Source organism: Zophobas morio, unplaced genomic scaffold (assembly GCF_036711695.1).
Source record: "Zophobas morio isolate AGI-343-1 ecotype UQ-CSIRO unplaced genomic scaffold, CSIRO_AGI_Zmor_V1 ptg000669l, whole genome shotgun sequence".
Classification (NCBI taxonomy): Eukaryota; Metazoa; Arthropoda; class Insecta; order Coleoptera; family Tenebrionidae; genus Zophobas; species Zophobas morio.
In genome coordinates this window covers 64,565-83,328 of record NW_026972772.1, presented here as the reverse complement: position 1 = coordinate 83,328, position 18,764 = coordinate 64,565, and the positions used below count along the sequence as shown (strand labels likewise).

Sequence of the window (18,764 nt, the reverse complement as noted above, 5' to 3'; positions counted from 1 at the left end):
TGAGAATTGCTCAGCTTGAAATTTTGCTCACCCCTAAAAAGCGATGCCACTGACAGTCGCAGTGAAATTTTGGTTATCTCTTCGACGCCATCCTTGGCAGCGACTGAGACGTCGCACAGAAATTTTGGACACTCTTGAAAGTTGCTGACAATGCGAAAACATTTTTTAGTCGTCCCTGGTAACACATGGAAAACTGTCGTTATGCGACGAAATTTTGGCCACCCTTAAAAGGCGGCAAACCATTTTTGGACATTCTTGACAACCGAAAATCTGTAGTAAAATTTTGGTCATCCATTATGTAGGAAACGAGAGTTGTGCACGCACCTGCGATTGCAATAGAAATTTTGGTCACCCCTCACAACGGCAAGAAAACTTGATGACCTAGAAACCGTGGCAAAATGTTGAACACCCCTGAAAATCACCGACAACACGTGTGAAAATTTTGTATACCTTTATAAAGTGACAGAATTGCGAAGAAATTTTGGTCACCCTTGCGAATAATCGAAAGTCGGCTGCGAATTTTGATTGTGCCTTACGCACGGTGGCGAAATTTTTGGACGCCCCTTCTCAGAAAAAGTGCAAGGCAAATCTAAAACTTTTGTGCACTCCTGATGACTAACGAAAGCTCTTATGCGAACAGATGTCCAAAATTTCACTGTTATCGAAAAAGGGTGTCCAAAATTTCGCAACTCTCGTTGTGACAGGGGTGCACAAAATTCTTTGATCTCCGTACGGGATTGCCCAAAGCCTCGTCGCTTTCTCGAAGGGATGTACAAAACTTCGGTTCTCGATCGCACGAGGGATGTCCAAACCTCTGACCTGGTATCGAAGAGGGCACCGAAAGTTATGGACACCCCTTTCGGGAAACGACAAAACTTTGGGCAACCCGGCAGGGAGGCGACGGTATTTAATGACAAATAAAACATCCCTTTTGGGGAACAAAAGAATTTTGGACAGTTGTAGGGAAACGAAGGTTATTGTTGGACACCCCTGTTGACCGGTAATAAAGTGTCGAGATTTGGGCGGCTTTTCCGTGAAGTGATAAAATTTTGGACATCCCTTAAATGTAAGTATTGGCTGATAGACACTAAAAACCTTAATAACCTTGAAATTGGGCACTTTTTTGGTACGAAACAGGTAACGTGAAAAACTACTGTAGTGGCCTACTTTGCATTTAAATTTTGAAGCAAAGCGCGCCCAACCGACGAGGGCGACGAAGACGCTGTGTAAGCAAGGAGGTGGGGAGATTGTGGCGTGGACGGCGCGAAGAGCCGGGGGCGACAGTTCGTTCTTGAACACCCAGCAGAGACGAGGTTGTATTACAATTTTGTACAGAGCGCTTTCTGTGTGTTTTTCATTGTTTTAGCTTTATTAATTGTGGTTTCACCCCGATTGTCACCTGGACTTTTCCCCCTTGTCGTTGGAGCCGTCAACCACCGCTGCCGTCTTTCGTGGGGCTGAGAATCGCTTCTTCGCTCGCGGAGGGAGGAACGTTTGGGGCGGTAAGAACGCTGGCGTTTGGTCGAATTGGACAGGTATGTGCTTAATTTAATTATCTTTCTTTGGATGCAAGCTAGTGCTCTTGAGTGCATGGTTCTTTAGTTGAACATTGTTGCGAGATTATTCTAACGCGAATCTCCGCTTCTCTATGTACCCGGTGCGAACCACCCAGAATGCCGTTTTGGTGTGGAAATCGCCAAGCTACGACCCGGGGCCCGCTGTAGAAGATCTCCAGACGTTCGTCGCACGTAATCGCCGTTTTCTTAGTTTTGGTTTTCAGTATCAGTAAATCGTTGTCGCAGGGCTTTTCAGGGAATTCATTAGTTAGGATGCAATTCAATTTCATTAATTTTATACCAAAGGTTTTTGGATGGTTTTTCCACAGTTGTCACTTTTTTCCAAATTTTCATGTTCGGACAATTTCAAATCAAAATTTAAACGTTAAGAGAGAGAGAGCGAGGGCGGGGGCGAGCGTGCAGGTGGCCCACTCGAGATTATCAATGTTTAGGCTAGACGACTTTAATGGGCGCTAGTCTGGAAAATCCACGCTCCCAGAGCATTTTTGTGTTAGTCAGCAGAGAAATGTCGATTGACCTCAAAAATTATTACTCAATTAGTAACGGAAAGCTGGACCACTGTTTTATGTTATGACTTATGTGTTACCATGTGAATTCTATATTTACCATTTTGAAAAGCACACATTCAAAGCGCAATGTGTACCAAACGTTATATTTTATTGTGTTGGTTTGACATGTTTGTATGTATGTTTGTATGTATTTTTGTCGACATTATTTTATGTGCAGTTTTCCGTTGCATTCACATTTGAATTAATTAATTCTCGATGGGGTAAAAGTTTTTAACAAATGTGGCGTACTTAAACTTTGTTGCAATATCCACAATTTTAGTTTGGGTTTGATAGTTCTTCAAGTTTCAAAAATATTAAAACTTAAATTTGACTAATTAGAAAATGTTCGGGGTTGTTTAGCGAGAGCGGGGAACGACCCAAATTCAAATTGATGATTTTTCTTTCATTCGTATGACTGTTTTCTCCCAATACCGAATGCCGCCAACACGGGATATGCGGAGGGTGTCTTGCTGGTAAAGGAAACTTTAGTGGTGGGAGTCAGTGTCGTGTGTCCCGCGGTGGATGGAGTAAAGTTACGGGATAATACTTGCCGCCGTTGCCTCGGGCGCCGGCGAACACAGGATGGAGATAGTGTGACGTTTGAGGTGGCCCAGTGGCTTGGTTGTACGTAGCTGGTTAGAGCGAAAAGACAGTTAAAAAGACAAGGTCTAGAACCGCTAGCGCTACACACCCCCTGTTTCTAAATTTATTGCATTAAATTGTATTATTGTTATCTGCTGACTGAGAAAGAATTTCTAACACGCCAAAATGACAACTGTGGCAATGCCACCCAATTACTTTAGCTAGAGCTTTCGCGAACTTTTTTTTTTTGTATGTCATTGCTAGGATTTTGAAAATATTATAACAAAATTTATAATTGTTTTTATAAAAGATAGAGAGGTTTTGCAGCTGGGAAAATATACTCATCAAGTTTATTTCACAGCTTTTGTCCTCTCCCTTAAGAGGAACTAATTTTCAGCCAATTGTTTTGTTATATGTATAAACGTAATTATTTCATTTCAGTTCAAATCTCTTTTTACCAAAATTGAATAAAAGATGTTCCTTTTCAGCGCTGACTTTGACTTCCTACACTCTTCCCGCTCCGCATTGCGCTAATTTGTATCCGAACGCATTCCGCCATTTAAACACAACGTAAGGGTCCCCATTTTGTTGACGATCACAGTTCATGGCCACTTTTCGAATTTTTCGCGGGTTTTCAAATTTTGTGCGCATGTCTTCGATTTTGGCGGAATGTTTGGGTTATTACACTACAATTTTCTTTATTTTTATTACTACATCACACGGAATTTTTGAAATTTATTAATGTTACAAAAATGTCATCTCAGTTATGTCATTTCTAGAGAATTCCAGTGTTACTAACGTGTTACCAATGAAAATTCCATATGAGATGATTTCATAAATAAAAGATAGGGTCTCAAAATTTTGCAATATATGTAGGTCTACCAACCTCTACATTTTTAGTTATTTTAGTATTTCACTGTAATGTACATTTTTAATGTCATATTAGTTGATAAATACGTTTGATCTTTGTTTTTATTTACCTTCTACATTTTAAAACCGAATGTAATACCGGGAATTACCCAACAACGATGGTCAGATGTCAGTGGTACTAAAACATGTTGGACACAATGTTCAAATGCCCCCACCATTTCCTTAAAATTTTCCGAGTGTACCAAAATACACTCCAAGGTCAACTGCGATTAACTTATCACCATTTGGTTCATCTTTTATTAGTTGTTGTCTTTTAATTCGCGTTTATTTATAGGAACTTTTGCACCTGAGGTCAAACGCACACCTTTTCCCATTTTGACATTTGACGTGTGGTGGCGCCACCAGCAGCCGTCAAGTTTGTTGTGTTATTGATTGAATCGTACAAATTGAAAATCTCCGTATTTCTCGCAACAACCCGCAAATTCTGCCTTTTGCCACCAAACACCAGGTACAACACGCCAACTTTCATTGATAACCCCAAAAACAAGTCCCGCTAACGCCACCCGCGACCACAAAGAACCCTCTCCCAATTAGTGCTTTTTTCTCTCTCTCCGCCGCCTCTCTCGCAAAACCACTCAAAACAAACACAATTCCAGCCGACTCCAATCAAAAAATGTCGAAGAAAGCCATCGCCGATCAAGAAGTCACCATCAAAGACTCCCTCTTCGAATTCGTCCGAACACACACCACCAACGCCGATCTAACTCTAATCGACGACATCGTGTTGTCCTACGTAATCGCGATACTCGAGGACGTCAGCTCAGACCCGGTCTTCAACGTCGAAGGTAAATCGACTTGCGCTCATTCTACCCATTGTACCATCGGGTTGCAGATTTCTGCGAAATGATGTCCGCTTATTTTCCCGAATTCGAGTCGATAAATCACGCCACCGTGTGTCAGTGGATTTTCGAACTGGCTGCCAAGTTGCGGGTCGACGAGCCTGAAGAAAAGTCGGTCGTTGAGATTTCGTTACCGGAGATCGTTCCCAAGACCAAACCGAGGCAGCTGGATAACAGGGAGAGCTTCGACGTGCCAAAGAGGGTGCACAGGTTGTCGGAGATGAGCGACGGGGGCTCCACGGACAGCTCTTGTTGTGACTTTTTGGACGAGATTGACGTTTTGCAGGAGATGTTTCCGACGGTGTGCTCGATCGAGGTTTGTTGATTTTTGTAGTTGTAGTTTTGGGGTTATTTTTATTATGTACATGATTTAAATTCACTTGACTTTGTTTAAATTTCGATAAAACACTTCTTTTACAACTCAGAAGTCAAATTAAATTTCGGTATCCGTCAAGGGTTGTCAATTGCATTGCTGCCAATCCAGATTTTTTAAATCCCTATTAATTTTTCACCAGTTAGGCCAACTTGGTGACATTTTGACAATTCGGAACTTTAATGAGCAAACTTTATTTCTTTGGGTAACTGTTGGCGTAAAATGTCAAATGTGACTTTCGTTGGGAAAATTGATTGACAGTAAGATTCCAAATTACATATAAATACAAAACAAGAGTAAAGTAACTAGATATAGTTACAAGAACATAATAATTTGCGTTGCTTTGGTTGGTAGAGAAAATGTCAAATTAATTTATTTCGTTCTATACCTTTTTTTGTTATCATATAAATTAAATCAAGGCTACCACATCAAGAAACTAAAAGTTACTGCTTTCGTACCTACCTTATCTCGACCCTTTCTTAGATTTAAATTTCTACAAAAGATGCCTTTACAACCCGTCAAGGGTTATCAATAACTATCATTATACTGGAGCGGCTACAGATTTTTTAAATCCCTAGTAATTTTTCATCAGGGAGGCCAACATTATGTCACTTTGACATTATGTGACTTTCGTTGGAAAAATTAATTGACGCTAAAATTACAAATTACACATACAAAACAAGAGTAAAGTAACCAGATCAAGTTAGAAGAAAAAAATAATAATTTGTCTTGCTTTGGTTGGTAATGAAAATGTCAAATAATTTGATGCCTTCGTATTGGCACCTTTTGTTGGTGTTGTCATAAAAATCAAGGCTGCCACACTAAAAATGTAAAAGTTCATTCCTACCTTGTCTAAAATCATTTCCTGTGTTTAAATTTCTACAAAAATTGCCTTTACAACCGAGAAATCACATTGAATTTTGTTGACCGTCAAGGGTTGTCAGTTACTATCATTCCACTACTGCCACTACAAATTTTTTAAATCCCTGTTAATTTTTCACCAGTGAGGCCAACATTGTAGCACTTTGACATTTCGCAACCTTAATAAACAAATTTTATTGTTAAGCGCAGCTGTTCGTACAAAATGTCAAATGTGACTTTCGTTGAAAAAATTGCTTGACGTTAAAATTCCAAATTACACATACAAAACAATAGTAAAGTAACCAGATCAAGTTAGAAGAAAAAAATAATGATTTGTCTTGCTTTGGTTGGTAGTGAAAATGACAAATAATTTGATGTCGTCGTAATGACAACCTTTGTTAGTGTTATCATAAAAATCAAGGGTGCCACACTAAAAATGTAAAAGTTACTGCGTTCATTTCTACCTTGTCTCAATCATTTCCTGTGTTTAAATTTCTACAAAAGTTGCCTTTACAACCGAGAAATCACATTGAATTTTGTTGACCGTCAAGGGTTGTCAATGACTATCATTGCACTGCTGCCTCTACAATTTTTTTAAATCCCTGTTGATTTTTCACTAGTGAAGCCAACATTGCAGCACTTTGACATTTCGCAACCTTAATAGACACATTTTATTGTTAAGCGCAGCTGTTGGTACAAAATGTCAAATGTGACTTTCGTTGAAAAAATTAATTGACGTTAAAATTCCAAATTATACATCCAAATCAAGAGTAAAGTAACTAGATCAAGCTAGAGGAAAAAAAAAAATTGTCTTGCTTTGGTTGGTAGTGAAAATGTCAAATAATTTGATGTCTTCGTAATGGCAACGTTTGTAAGTGTTGTCATAAAAATCAAGGCTGCCACACCAAAAATGTAAAAGTTACTGCTTTCATTCCTACCTTGTCTCAATCATTTCTATAAGTTGCCTTTACAACCGAGAAATCATATTGAATTTTGTGACCGTCAAGAGTCGTCAATAACCATCATTCCACTGCTGCCACTACAATTTTTTTAAATCGCTGTTAATTTTGCACCAGTGAGGCCAACATTGTAGCACTTTGACATTTCGCAACCTTAATAAACAAATTTTATTGTTAAGCGCAGCTGTTGGTACAAAATGTCAAATGTGACTTTCGTTGAAAAATTAATTGACGTTAAAATTCCAAATTATACATACAAATCAAGAGTAAAGTAACTAGATCAAGCTAGAGGAAAAAAAAAAATTTGTCTTGCTTTGGTTGGTAGTGAAAATGTCAAATAATTTTATGTCTTCGTAATGGCAGATTTTGTTAGTGTTGTTCTAAAAATCAAGACTGCCACACTAAAAATGTAAAAGTTACTGCTTTCATTCCTACCTTGTCTAAAATCATTTCCTGTGTTTAAATTTCTACAAAAGTTGCCTTTACAACCGAGAAATCACATTGAATTTTGTTGACCGTCAAGGGTTGTCAATTACTATCATTCCACTACTGCCACTACAAATTTTTTAAATCCCTGTTAATTCTTCACCAGTGGGCCAACATTGTAGCACTTTGACATTTCGCAACCTTAATAAACAAATTTTATTGTTAAGCGCAGCTGTTGGAACAAAATGTCAAATGTGACTTTCGTTGGAAAAATTAATTGACGTTAAAATTCCAAATTACACATACAAAACAAAAGTAAAGGAACCAGATCAAGTTAAAAGAAAAAAATAATGATTTGTCTTGCTTTGGTTGGTAGTGAAAATGTCAAATAATTTGATGTCTTCGTAATGACAACCTTTGTTAGTGTTATTATAAAAATCAAGGGTGCCACACTAAAAATGTAAAAGTTACTGCTTTCATTTCTATCTTGACTCAATCATTTCCTGTGTTTAAATTTCTACAAAAGTTGCCTTTACAACCGAGAAATCACGTTGAATTTTGTTGACCGTCAAGGGTTGTCAATTACTATCATTCCACTACTGCCACTACAAATTTTTTAAATCCCTGTTAATTTTTCACCAGTGAGGCCAACATCGTAGCACTTTGACATTTCGCAACCTTAATAAACAAATTTTATTGTTAAGCGCTGCTGTTCGTACAAAATGTCAAATGTGACTTTCGTTGAAAAAATTGCTTGACGTTAAAATTCCAAATTACACATACAAAACAAGAGTAAAGTAACCAGATCAAGTTAGAAGAAAAAAATAATGATTTGTCTTGCTTTGGTTGGTAGTGAAAATGACAAATAATTTGATGTCGTCGTAATGACAACCTTTGTTAGTGTTATCATAAAAATCAAGGGTGCCACACTAAAAATGTAAAAGTTACTGCGTTCATTTCTAGCTTGTCTCAATCATTTCCTGTGTTTAAATTTCTACAAAAGTTGCCTTTACAACCGAGAAATCACATTGAATTTTGTTGACCGTCAAGGGTTGTCAATTACTATCATTCCACTACTCCCACTACAAATTTTTTAAATCCCTGTTAATTGTTCACCAGTGAGGCCAACATCGTAGCACTTTGACATTTCGCAACCTTAATAAACAAATTTTATTGTTAAGCGCAACTGTTCGTACAAAATGTCAAATGTGACTTTCGTTGAAAAAATTGCTTGACGTTAAAATTCCAAATTACACATACAAAACAAGAGTAAAGTAACCAGATCAAGTTAGAAGAAAAAAATAATGATTTGTCTTGCTTTGGTTGGTAGTGAAAATGTCAAATAATTTGATGTCTTCGTAATGACAACCTTTGTTAGTGTTGTCATAAAAATCAAGACTGCCACACTAAAAATATAAAAGTTACTGCTTTTATTTCTATCTTGACTCAATCATTTCCTGTGTTTAAATTTCTACAAAAGTTGCCTTTACAACCGAGAAATCACATTGAATTTTGTTGACCGTCAAGGGTTGTCAATAACTAACATTGCACTGCTGCCACTACAAATTTTTTAAATCCTTGTTAATTTTTCACCAGTGAGGCCAACATTGTAGCACTTTGACATTTCGCAACCTTAATAACCAAATTTTATTGTTAAGCGCAGCTGTTGGTACAAAATGTCAAATGTGACTCGTTGAAAAAATTACTTGACGTTAAAATTCCACATTACATACACAAAACAAGAGTAAAGTGACCAGATCAAGTTAGAAGAAAAAAATAATAATTTGTTTTGCTTTGGTTGGTAGTGAAAATGTCAAATAATTTGATATTCTTGTAATGGCAACCTTTGTTAGTGTTGTCATAAAAATCAAGGCTGCCACACCAAAAATGTAAAAGTTACAGCTTTCATTCCTACCTTGTCTCAATTATTTCTATTATTATTACTATCATTCCACTGCTGCCACTACATGATGGCACTTTGACAGTTCACAACCTTAATGAACACATTTTATTTTTTGAGTGCAGCTCTTGGCGCAAAATGTCAAATGTGACTTTAGTTGGAAAAAATTATTGATGTTAAAATTCCAATTGACACACAAAACAAGAGTAAAGTAACCAAATCTAGTGACAAGCAAAAACGATAATTTGTCTTGCTTTGGTTGGTAGTTGTTTTTGTTGTCATATAAATCAAGGCTGCCACACAAAAAATGCAAAAGGTACTACTTTCATTGTTACCTTGTCTCAACCATTTGCTAGATTTATTAAATTTCTACAAAGGCTACCTTTACGACCCAGAATTAAAATTAAATTTTGGTGTCCAACAAGGGTTATCAATAATTGTCATTACATTGCTACCACTACAGATTTTTTTAAATCCCTATTAATTTTTCACCAGTGAGGCCAACATGATGGCACTTTGACAGTTCACAACCTTAATGAACACATTTTATTTTTTGAGTGCAGCTCTTGGCGCAAAATGTCACATGTGACTTTGGTTGGAAAAAATTATTGATGCTAAAATTCCCAATTACACACACAAAACAAGAGTAAAGTAACCAAATTTAGTGACAAGCAAAAACGATAATTTGTCTTGCTTTGGTTGGTAGTTGTTTTTGTTGTCATATAAATCAACGCTGCCACACAAAAAATGTAAAAGGTACTACTTTCATTGTTACCTTGTCTCAACCATTTGCTAGATTTATTAAATTTCTACAAAAGCTGCCTTTACAACGTAGAATTCAAATTAAATTTTGTTGTCCGTCAAGGGTTATCAATAACTATCATTACATTGCTACCACTACAGATTTTTTTAAATCCCTATTAATTTTTCACCAGTGAGGCCAACATGATGGCCCTTTGACAGTTCACAACCTTAATGAACACATTTTATTTTTTGAGTGCAGCTCTTGGCGCAAAATGTCAAATGTGACTTTGGTGGAAAAAATTATTGATGTTAAAATTCCCAATTACACACACAAAGCAAGAGTAAAGTAACCAAATTTAGTGACAAGCAAAAACGATAATTTGTCTTGCTTTGGTTGGTAGTTGTTTTTATTGTCATATAAATCAAGGCTGCCACACAAAAAATGTAACTACTTTCATTGTTACCTTGTCTCAACCATTTGCTAGATTTATTAAATTTTTATAAAAGCTGCCTTTACAACGTAGAATTCAAATTAAATTTTGGTGGCCGTCAAGGGTTATCAATAACTTATCATTACATTGCTACCACTACAGATTTTTTTAAATCCCTATTAATTTTTCACCAGTGAGGCCAACATGATGGCACTTTCACAGTTCACAATCTTAATGAACACATTTTATTTTTTGAGTGCAGCTCTTGGCGCAAAATGTCAAATGTGACTTTGGTTGGAAAAAATTATTGATGTTAAAATTCCCAATTACACACACAAAACAAGAGTAAAGTAACCAAATTTAGTGACAAGCAAAAACGATAATTTGTCTTGCTTTGGTTGGTAGTTGTTTTTGTTGTCATATAAATCAAGGCTGCCACACAAAAAATGTAAAAGGTACTACTTTCATTGTTACCTTGTCTCGACCATTTGCTAGATTTATTAAATTTCTACAAAAGCTGCCTTTACAACGTAGAATTCAAATTAAATTTTGATGTCCGTCAAGGATTATCAATAACTTATCATTACATTGCTGCCAATACAGATTTTTTTAAATCCCCATTAATTTTTCACTAGTGAGGCCAACATGATGGCACTTTGACAGTTCACAACCTTAATGAACACATTTTATTTTTTGAGTGCAGCTCTTGGCGCAAAATGTCAAATGTGACTTTAGTTGGAAAAAATTATTGATGCTAAAATTCCCAATTACACACACAAAACAAGAGTAAAGTAACCAAAATTAGTGACAAGCAAAAACGATAATTTGTCTTGCTTTGGTTGGTAGTTGTTTTTGTTGTCATATAAATCAAGGCTGCCACACTAAAAATGTAAAACGTACTTCTTTGATTGTTACCTTGTCTTAACCATTTGCTAGATTTATTAAATTTCTATAAAAGCTGCATTTACAACCCAGAATTCAAATTAAATTTTGGTGTCCGTCAAGGTTTATCAGTAACTTATCATTACATTGCTACCACTACAGATTTTTTTAAATCCCTATTCATTTTTCACCAGTGAGGCCAACATGATGGCACTTTGACAGTTCACAACCTTAATGAACACATTTTATTTTTTGAGTGCAGCTCTTGGCGCAAAATGTCAAATGTGACTTTAGTTGGAAAAAATTATTGATGTTAAAATTCCCAATTACACACACAAATCAAGAGTAAAGTAACCAAATTTAGTGACAAGCAAAAACGATAATTTGTCTTGCTTTGGTTGGTAGTTGTTTTTGTTGTCATATAAATCAAGGCTGCCACACAAAAAATGTAAAATGTACTACTTTCATTGTTACCTTGTCTCAACCATTTGCTAGATTTATTAAATTTCTAAACAAGCTGTCTTTACAACGTAGAATTCAAATTAAATTTTGGTGTCCGTCAAGGGTTATCAATAACTGTCATTACATTGCTGCCACTACAGATTTTTTTAAATCCCTATTAATTTTTCACAAGTGAGGCCAACATGATGGCACTTTGACAGTTCACAACTTTAATGGAAACATTTTATTTTTTGACTGCAGCTCTTGGCGCAAAATGTCAAATGTGACTTTAGTTGGAAAAAATTATTGATGTTAAAATTCCCAATTACACACACAAATCAAGAGTAAAGTAACCAAATTTAGTGACAAGCAAAAACGATAATTTGTCTTGCTTTGGTTGGTAGTTGTTTTTCTTGTCATATAAATCAAGGCTGCCACACAAAAAATGTAAAACGTACTACTTTCATTGTTACCTTGTCTCAACCATTTGCTAGATTTATTAAATTTCTATAAAAGCTGCTTTTACAACGTAGAATTCAAATTAAATTTTGGTGTCCGTCAAGGGTTATCAAAAACTTATCATTACATTGCTGCCACTACAGATTTTTTTAAATCCCTATTAATTTTTCACCAGTGAGGCCAACATGATGGCACTTTGACAGTTCACAACCTTAATGAACACATTTTATTTTTTGAGTGCAGCTCTTGGCGCAAAATGTCAAATATGACTTTGGTTGGAAAAAATTATTGATGTTAAAATTCCAAATTACACACATAAAACAAAAGTCAAGTAACCAAATCTAGTGACAAGCAAAAACGACAATTTGTCTTGCTATGGTTGGCAGTGGTAGTTGTCATAAAAATCAAGGCTGCCACACTAAAAATGAAAAAGTTACTGCTTCCATTCCTACCTTGTCTTAATCATTTCAGAAATCAAATTAAATTTTGTTGACCGTCAAGAGTTACATTGCTGCCACTACAAAACAAAAAACTTTAGTTATCAAATGAACAATAGCAGTTTGTCTTAACTCCATCTGTTCGGTAAACGAAGTTTTGTACGGTTAGGGACACGGAATTTCAAACGACAACCAACTTTCTGACATTTCAAAACATTGTAGTCTTATACCTTATTGTCATTATGATTGACAGGTCGTTTGAAATTCCGTGTCCCAAACTGTAGTTACACTTGAAGACAGGCCTCTATTGGAAAATTCGGATTAATGCAGGACTTGATATCCACGTTGACCTAGAAAATAAATAATACGAATAAATATTTGAGTGATTAAAAAGTGTTGTCTATTCCCCACCCGCAAATTCTGTCCGTTACATCCCATTGTTCTCAGGTGAAGCACTGCCTCGCCATCGCCAGCGGCGACATCGAGCGCGCCACCCAGATCCTGATCGATCGCCAGGAGAACGGGCAGTGCCTCAACCAGAACAACTCGCTGACGATCCACGTGAACAAGACCATGATCGACGACGCCGAGCTGAAGAACCGCATAATCGAGCGCTACTCGTACATCGACAAGGACTCGTTCACCAAGGAGCACCGGCCCGTGGCGCCCAAGGTCGAGCCGAAGAAGTTGGTGCGCTACCGCGACAACAAGATCGTCAGTTTGAAGGGTGAGCGCTTCACCGAGGTGAAGAAGGGGGAGGACGTCGACGACATATCGCTGAAGAAGAACAAGAAAGGCCACACCCCGTAACCAATAAATTGGCGGGACGATCGGATGGGCGGGGCTGGGGCGTGTCTTAGCTATATTTCAATATCCAGTAGATACGTAGGCTATATTTATGTAAAGTTTGGCACTTTTAACTAGCTATAAGGAGCAAGTGTTGGGTAGGGGACGGCGCGTCCGGAACCCAACAACTTGCTCCTTTTATCGTACACCGTTAGTATTATTAAAGTGTAAGATGCAAGACTAGTCAAAAAGCGGGCGGCGGCGGCGGCGGCGTCCGCGTTGTGTGCGAATTGTATCCTACTGATTCATTTTTAAATACCTGTGATTCTCGTAAAGTAAATGTATTTTCTTACATTTTCTCTATCTTATGTCGATTCTGAGTGATATTAATATTGATTCCTGACAGGGCTTCACTATTTGTTGTGTTGTTTGTAAATTAAGTTATGATCCTCATTATTTTAAGGTTTTACTCCAATCGTGTTTATGTTCGTGTGTGAAAGTTGTTCTTTTTACGGTAGCCTTTTTTACCTTTTATTGGTTAAATATAAGATATGTTAAGTGTACTGGTGAGTTTTATTTTCCCTGATATACCCTTCGTACTTCTACACCCAATGAAATTAAAATTAGAATAGAGGGATGCTCGCTTTACACAGCTCATTAAATAAAATTCCGAAACTACTAGATCGATTGTTGTCAGATTTTATGTTTACTAGGAATATCGTATAGATGGTAAAACGTTAACCAAAATTTGAATAACATTCTCTCGAAAATTTGAGAATTCAGTACCATTATTATTAGTATCTATCCATCAATGATGTCATCACAAAATTTTATAATGGCAAAACTCAATTAAAATAAACGCGTAGCATGCTTCTTTACATTTACTTTAACATCACATACATATTTTGATTTAATTTTATAAGGGTTATCATAGAAAAATTAAATTCGCAAAATCAAATCTTACGATTTTTCGAAAAATCTGAATTTATGTACCAATTTTGTGATTATACCAACTTTTCGTTTTCTTTGTTTTTTTCAATTTTTCCTTTTTCATTATTTCGGTTTTATAATTTCTCGTTTTTTCAATTTTTTGTTTCTTCAATTTTGCAATTTTCCGATATTACAATTATTTCATTTTTCGATTTTTCAGTTTCTAAATTTTTAATTCTTTCAAATTTTGATTTTTATTTATCATTTTCCCAATTTTTTAATTTTTCAATTTTGCAATTTTTAGATTTCTTCAATCTTCCAAGTTGTTGATTTCCAATTTTTAGATGTTTCAAAGTTTTCATGTTAAACTTTTTCGTTTTTTCATTTTTGATTTTTCAATTTTACAACTTTTCCATTTTTTTATCGAAAAGTTGAAAAATTTTAAAAATTGGAAAATATTGAAATTGCAAAATCGAAAAAGTGGAAACTCGGAAAACTGCAAATCAAAGAACTGAAGAAACGAAAAATTGGAAAAAATAACAAATAAATTAATTCGAAAAAGTGGAAAATCCACTAATTGTAATACCGAAAATTTATAGAATCGTCAAAATTTTAAAGTAAAAAAACTGTAACAGTGAAAAATCGAAAAATGAAAAAATTAAATATGGAGAAATTGTAAAATTAAATATCGAGAAGTACAAAAATTTAAAACTGATAAATGGAAAAAATTCGAACATAAAAGTTTTAAAATTTTCTAAATGAAAAATGAAAACACACAAAATTGCAAATGGAAATAAAATATCGATATATCGAGATACTGAAAAATCTAAAACTGAAAAACCGAAAAATTTCAAACCGTAATATAGAAAAATCCAAAAATTGAAAATTTTCACATTGAAAAAAAGAAAATTTAAAAACTGAAACATCAAAAATTTGAAAAATTGAAAAACTGAAAAACTTTAAAACGGGAACTCCAATAGTTACATATCGGTAAAATTGAAGAAACAAAAAAAAAATAAAAACTGGAACTGAAGAAACAAAAAATTATGAAATCGGAACATTGAAAAACCGAAAAATCGTAAAAATAAAGAAAATAAAAAACCGAAGCGAAAAAATTTCAAATCGAAAATTTGAAGAAATGAAAAATGAAGGAATCGAAAAATTAAAAATTGAATACTCGAGAAACTTAAATCAAAAATTGCAAAATTCAAAAGTAAAAAAATTGTAAAACCGAAAAATTATATAATCGTCAAAGTTTCAAAGTCGAAAAACTTATAGTGAGAGATTGAAAAATTGAAAAATTAAATATCGAGAAATTCAAAAATTAAAAATCGAAAAATTCAAAAATCAAATAAATGGAAATGTTTTAAAATACTCTAATTCAAAATCGAAACATCGAAATACTGAAAAATCTTAAATTGAAAAACCGAAAAATTGCAAATCGAAATACTGACGAATCCAAGAATTTTCACATTGAAAAAAGAAAAGTATAAAATCAAAATATTGAAAAACCGAAAAATTGAAGAAATGAGTTAAAAAATCCAAAAACTCGAAAATTATGTATTGAAGACTCGTGTAATTGAAAATCGAAAAATTACAAAATCCAAAAACTCAAACATCAAAAATAAAAAAAAATCCAAAAACTGAAGAACTTCAAAACAACTCGAAGACGTTACATATCGTAAAATTAAAAAACAAAAAAAAATAAATATAAAAACTGGAATTAAAAGAAAAAATGATTATAAAATCGGAACATTGAAAAACCGAAAAATTGTAAAAATAAAGAAAATAAAAAACCGAAACAAAAAATTGCAAATTGAAAATTTGCAGAAATGAAAAATTAAAGAATCGAAGAATTGAAAAAAATAAAATTGAACACACGAGAAATTTAAATAAAAAAAAGCATAATCCAAAAACTAAAATTCAAAATTTCGAAAACTGTAAAACCGAAAAATAATAGAATCGTCAAAATTTTAAAGTCGAAAAACTGTAACAGTGAAAGATTGGAAAATTAAATCGAACAAATGGAAAAGTTTTAAAATACTCTAATTCAAAATCCAAACATCGAAATACTGAAAAATCTAAAATTGAAAAACCGAAAAATTGCAAATCGAAATACTGATAAATCCAAAAATAGAAAATTTTCACGTTGAAAAACGAAAATTATAAAATCAAAATATTGAAAAACCGAAAAATTGAAGAAATGAATTTGAAAAATCCAAAAATTCGAAAATTATAAATTGATGACTCGTGTAACTGAAAATCGAAAAATTAAAAAATCCAAAAACTGAAACATCAAAAATTTGAAAAATCGAAAAACTGAAGAACTTTAAAACAACTCGAAGACGATACATACCGTAAAATTGAAGAAACAAAGAAAATAAAAACTGGAATTGAAGAGACAAAAAACAATAAAATCGGAACATTGAAAAACCCTAAAATTGTAAAAATAAAAAAAATAAAAACCGAAACAAAACATTGTGAACCGAAAATTTGAAGAACTGAAAAATTAAAATACTGAAAAACCGAAAAATTGAAGAAATGAAAATTGAAAAATTGAAAATGGAAGACTCGTCAAATTGAAATTCGAAAAATTACAACATGTAAAACTTCAACATCAAAAATCTGAAAAATCGAAAAACTAAAAAACTTCAAAATAAAAACTCGAAGAGTTACATATCGTCAAATTAAAGAAACAAAAAAAAAATAAAAAATAAAATTGAAGAACCAAAAAATTATAAAATCGGAACATTAAAAAACCCTAAAATTGTAAAAATAAAAAAAATAAAAACCGAAACAAAACATTGTGAACCGAAAATTTGAAGAACTGAAAAATTAAAATACTGAAAAACCGAAAAATTGAAGAAATGAAAATTGAAAAATTGAAGATGGAAGACTCGTCAAATTGAAATTCGAAAAATTACAAAATGTAAAACTTCAACATCAAAAATCTGAAAAATCGAAAAACTAAAAAACTTCAAAATAAAAACTCGAAAAGTTACATATCGTCAAATTAAAGAAACAAAAAAAAAATTAAAAAATAAAATTGAAGAACCAAAAAATTATAAAATCGGAACATTAAAAAACCGAAAATTAGTTTAAATAAAGAAAATAAAAAACGAAATAAAGAATTGCAAACCGAAAATTTGAAGAAATGAAAAATGAAAGAATCGAAAAACTGAATATTCGGGAAATTTAAAAATTGTAAAAATCAAAATTTAGAAAATTATAGAACCGAAAAATTATAGAAACGTAAAAAATTTTAAGTCGAATAACTGTAACACTGAAAGATAGAAAAAATGAAAAATTAAATATCGAGAAATTCAAAGATTAAAAAAAAACTGAACAAAGGGGAAAGTTTTAAAATCCTCTAATTGAAAAATGGAAAAATTTTAAAATTGTAAAAATGAAGGAAAAATCATAAAATTAAAAATATCATTACATATTAAAATGAAAAAAACGAAAAATTGCAATTCGAATCGAAAAATTGAAACATCGAGATACTTAAACATCGAAAAATTCCAAATCCAAATATGTACGGAAAAACCCAAATAGTAAAAATATTCACATTGAAAAAAAAAAAGAAAATTATAAAATCAAAATACTGAAAAAGCATGAAATTGAAATTGGAAAAAATATAAATCTGAATACTGAAACATCAAAAATTTGAAAAATCGAAAAACTGAAAAACTAAAACGAGAACTCGACATATCGTCAAACTGAAGAAAAAAATAAAATTAAAAACTGAAATTGAAGAAACAAAAAATTATAAAATCGGGACATTGGAAAACCGAAAAATTGTAAAAAGAAAGAAAATAAAAAAACCGAAACAAAAAATTGCAAATCTAAAATTTGCAGAAATGAAAAATTAAAGAATCGAAAAATTGAAGAAACAAATTGAATACTCGAGAAATTTAAATCAAAAATAGCAAAACCTAAACACTGCAAAATTCAAAAGTTCGAAAACTGTAAAACCGAAAAATTATTATAAAATCGTCACAAGTTTAAAATCGAAAAACAGTCACAGTGAAAGATAAAAAAACTGAAAAATTAAATATCAGGGAATTAAAAAATTAAAAATAGAAAAATTCAAAAATCGGACAAATGGAAAAGTTTTAAAATACTCTAATTCAAAATCGAAACATTGAAATACTGAAAAATCCAAAAATAGAAAATTTTCACATTGAAAAAAGAAAAGTATAAAATCAAAATATTACAAAACCGAAAAATTGAGGAAATGAGTTGAAAAATCCAAAAATTCGAAAATTATAAATTGAAGACTCATGTAATTGAAAATCGAAAAATTACAAAATCCAAAAACTCAAACATCAAAAATAAAAAAGATCCAAAAACTGAAGAACTTCAAAACAACTCGAAGACGTTACATATCGTAAAATTAAGAAACAAAAAAAAACTGGAACTAAAAGATAAAATGATTATAAAATTGGAACATTGAAAAACTGAAAAATTGTAAAAATAAAGAAAATAAAAAACCGAAACAAAAAATTGCGAATCGAAAATTTGCAGAAATGAAAAATTAAAGAATCGAAAAATTGAAAAAATAAAAATTGAATACGCCAGAAATTGAAATAAAAAAAAACAATCCAAAAACAATGTATTCAAAATTTCGAAAACTGTAAGACCGAAAAATAATAGAAT

The 18,764-nt window shown here is 33.0% G+C and overlaps 1 protein-coding gene and 1 long non-coding RNA gene across 3 annotated transcripts; both read left to right on the top strand.

Moving 5' to 3' along the window:
• Window positions 1-613: 613 nt before the first annotated feature.
• Window positions 614-3,194, top strand: LOC135121691 (uncharacterized). 2 transcript variants are annotated; one of them, XR_010279088.1, is made up of 3 exons: window positions 889-903; window positions 958-1,535; window positions 1,673-3,194. It is a non-coding gene; the product is annotated as an uncharacterized LOC135121691 (long non-coding RNA). The 2 variants fall into 2 exon arrangements; XR_010279087.1 differs by having other exon boundaries at window positions 614-1,535.
• A 608-nt stretch (window positions 3,195-3,802) lies between these two features.
• LOC135121686 (CUE domain-containing protein 2-like) lies at window positions 3,803-13,738 on the top strand. Its single transcript, XM_064045973.1, has 4 exons — window positions 3,803-4,085; window positions 4,234-4,422; window positions 4,470-4,792; window positions 12,837-13,738. The coding sequence occupies exons 2-4, from the start codon at window positions 4,251-4,253 to the stop codon at window positions 13,197-13,199; spliced, it is 858 nt and encodes a 285-aa protein (XP_063902043.1). The 5' UTR covers window positions 3,803-4,085; window positions 4,234-4,250; the 3' UTR covers window positions 13,200-13,738.
• Window positions 13,739-18,764: the final 5,026 nt, after the last annotated feature.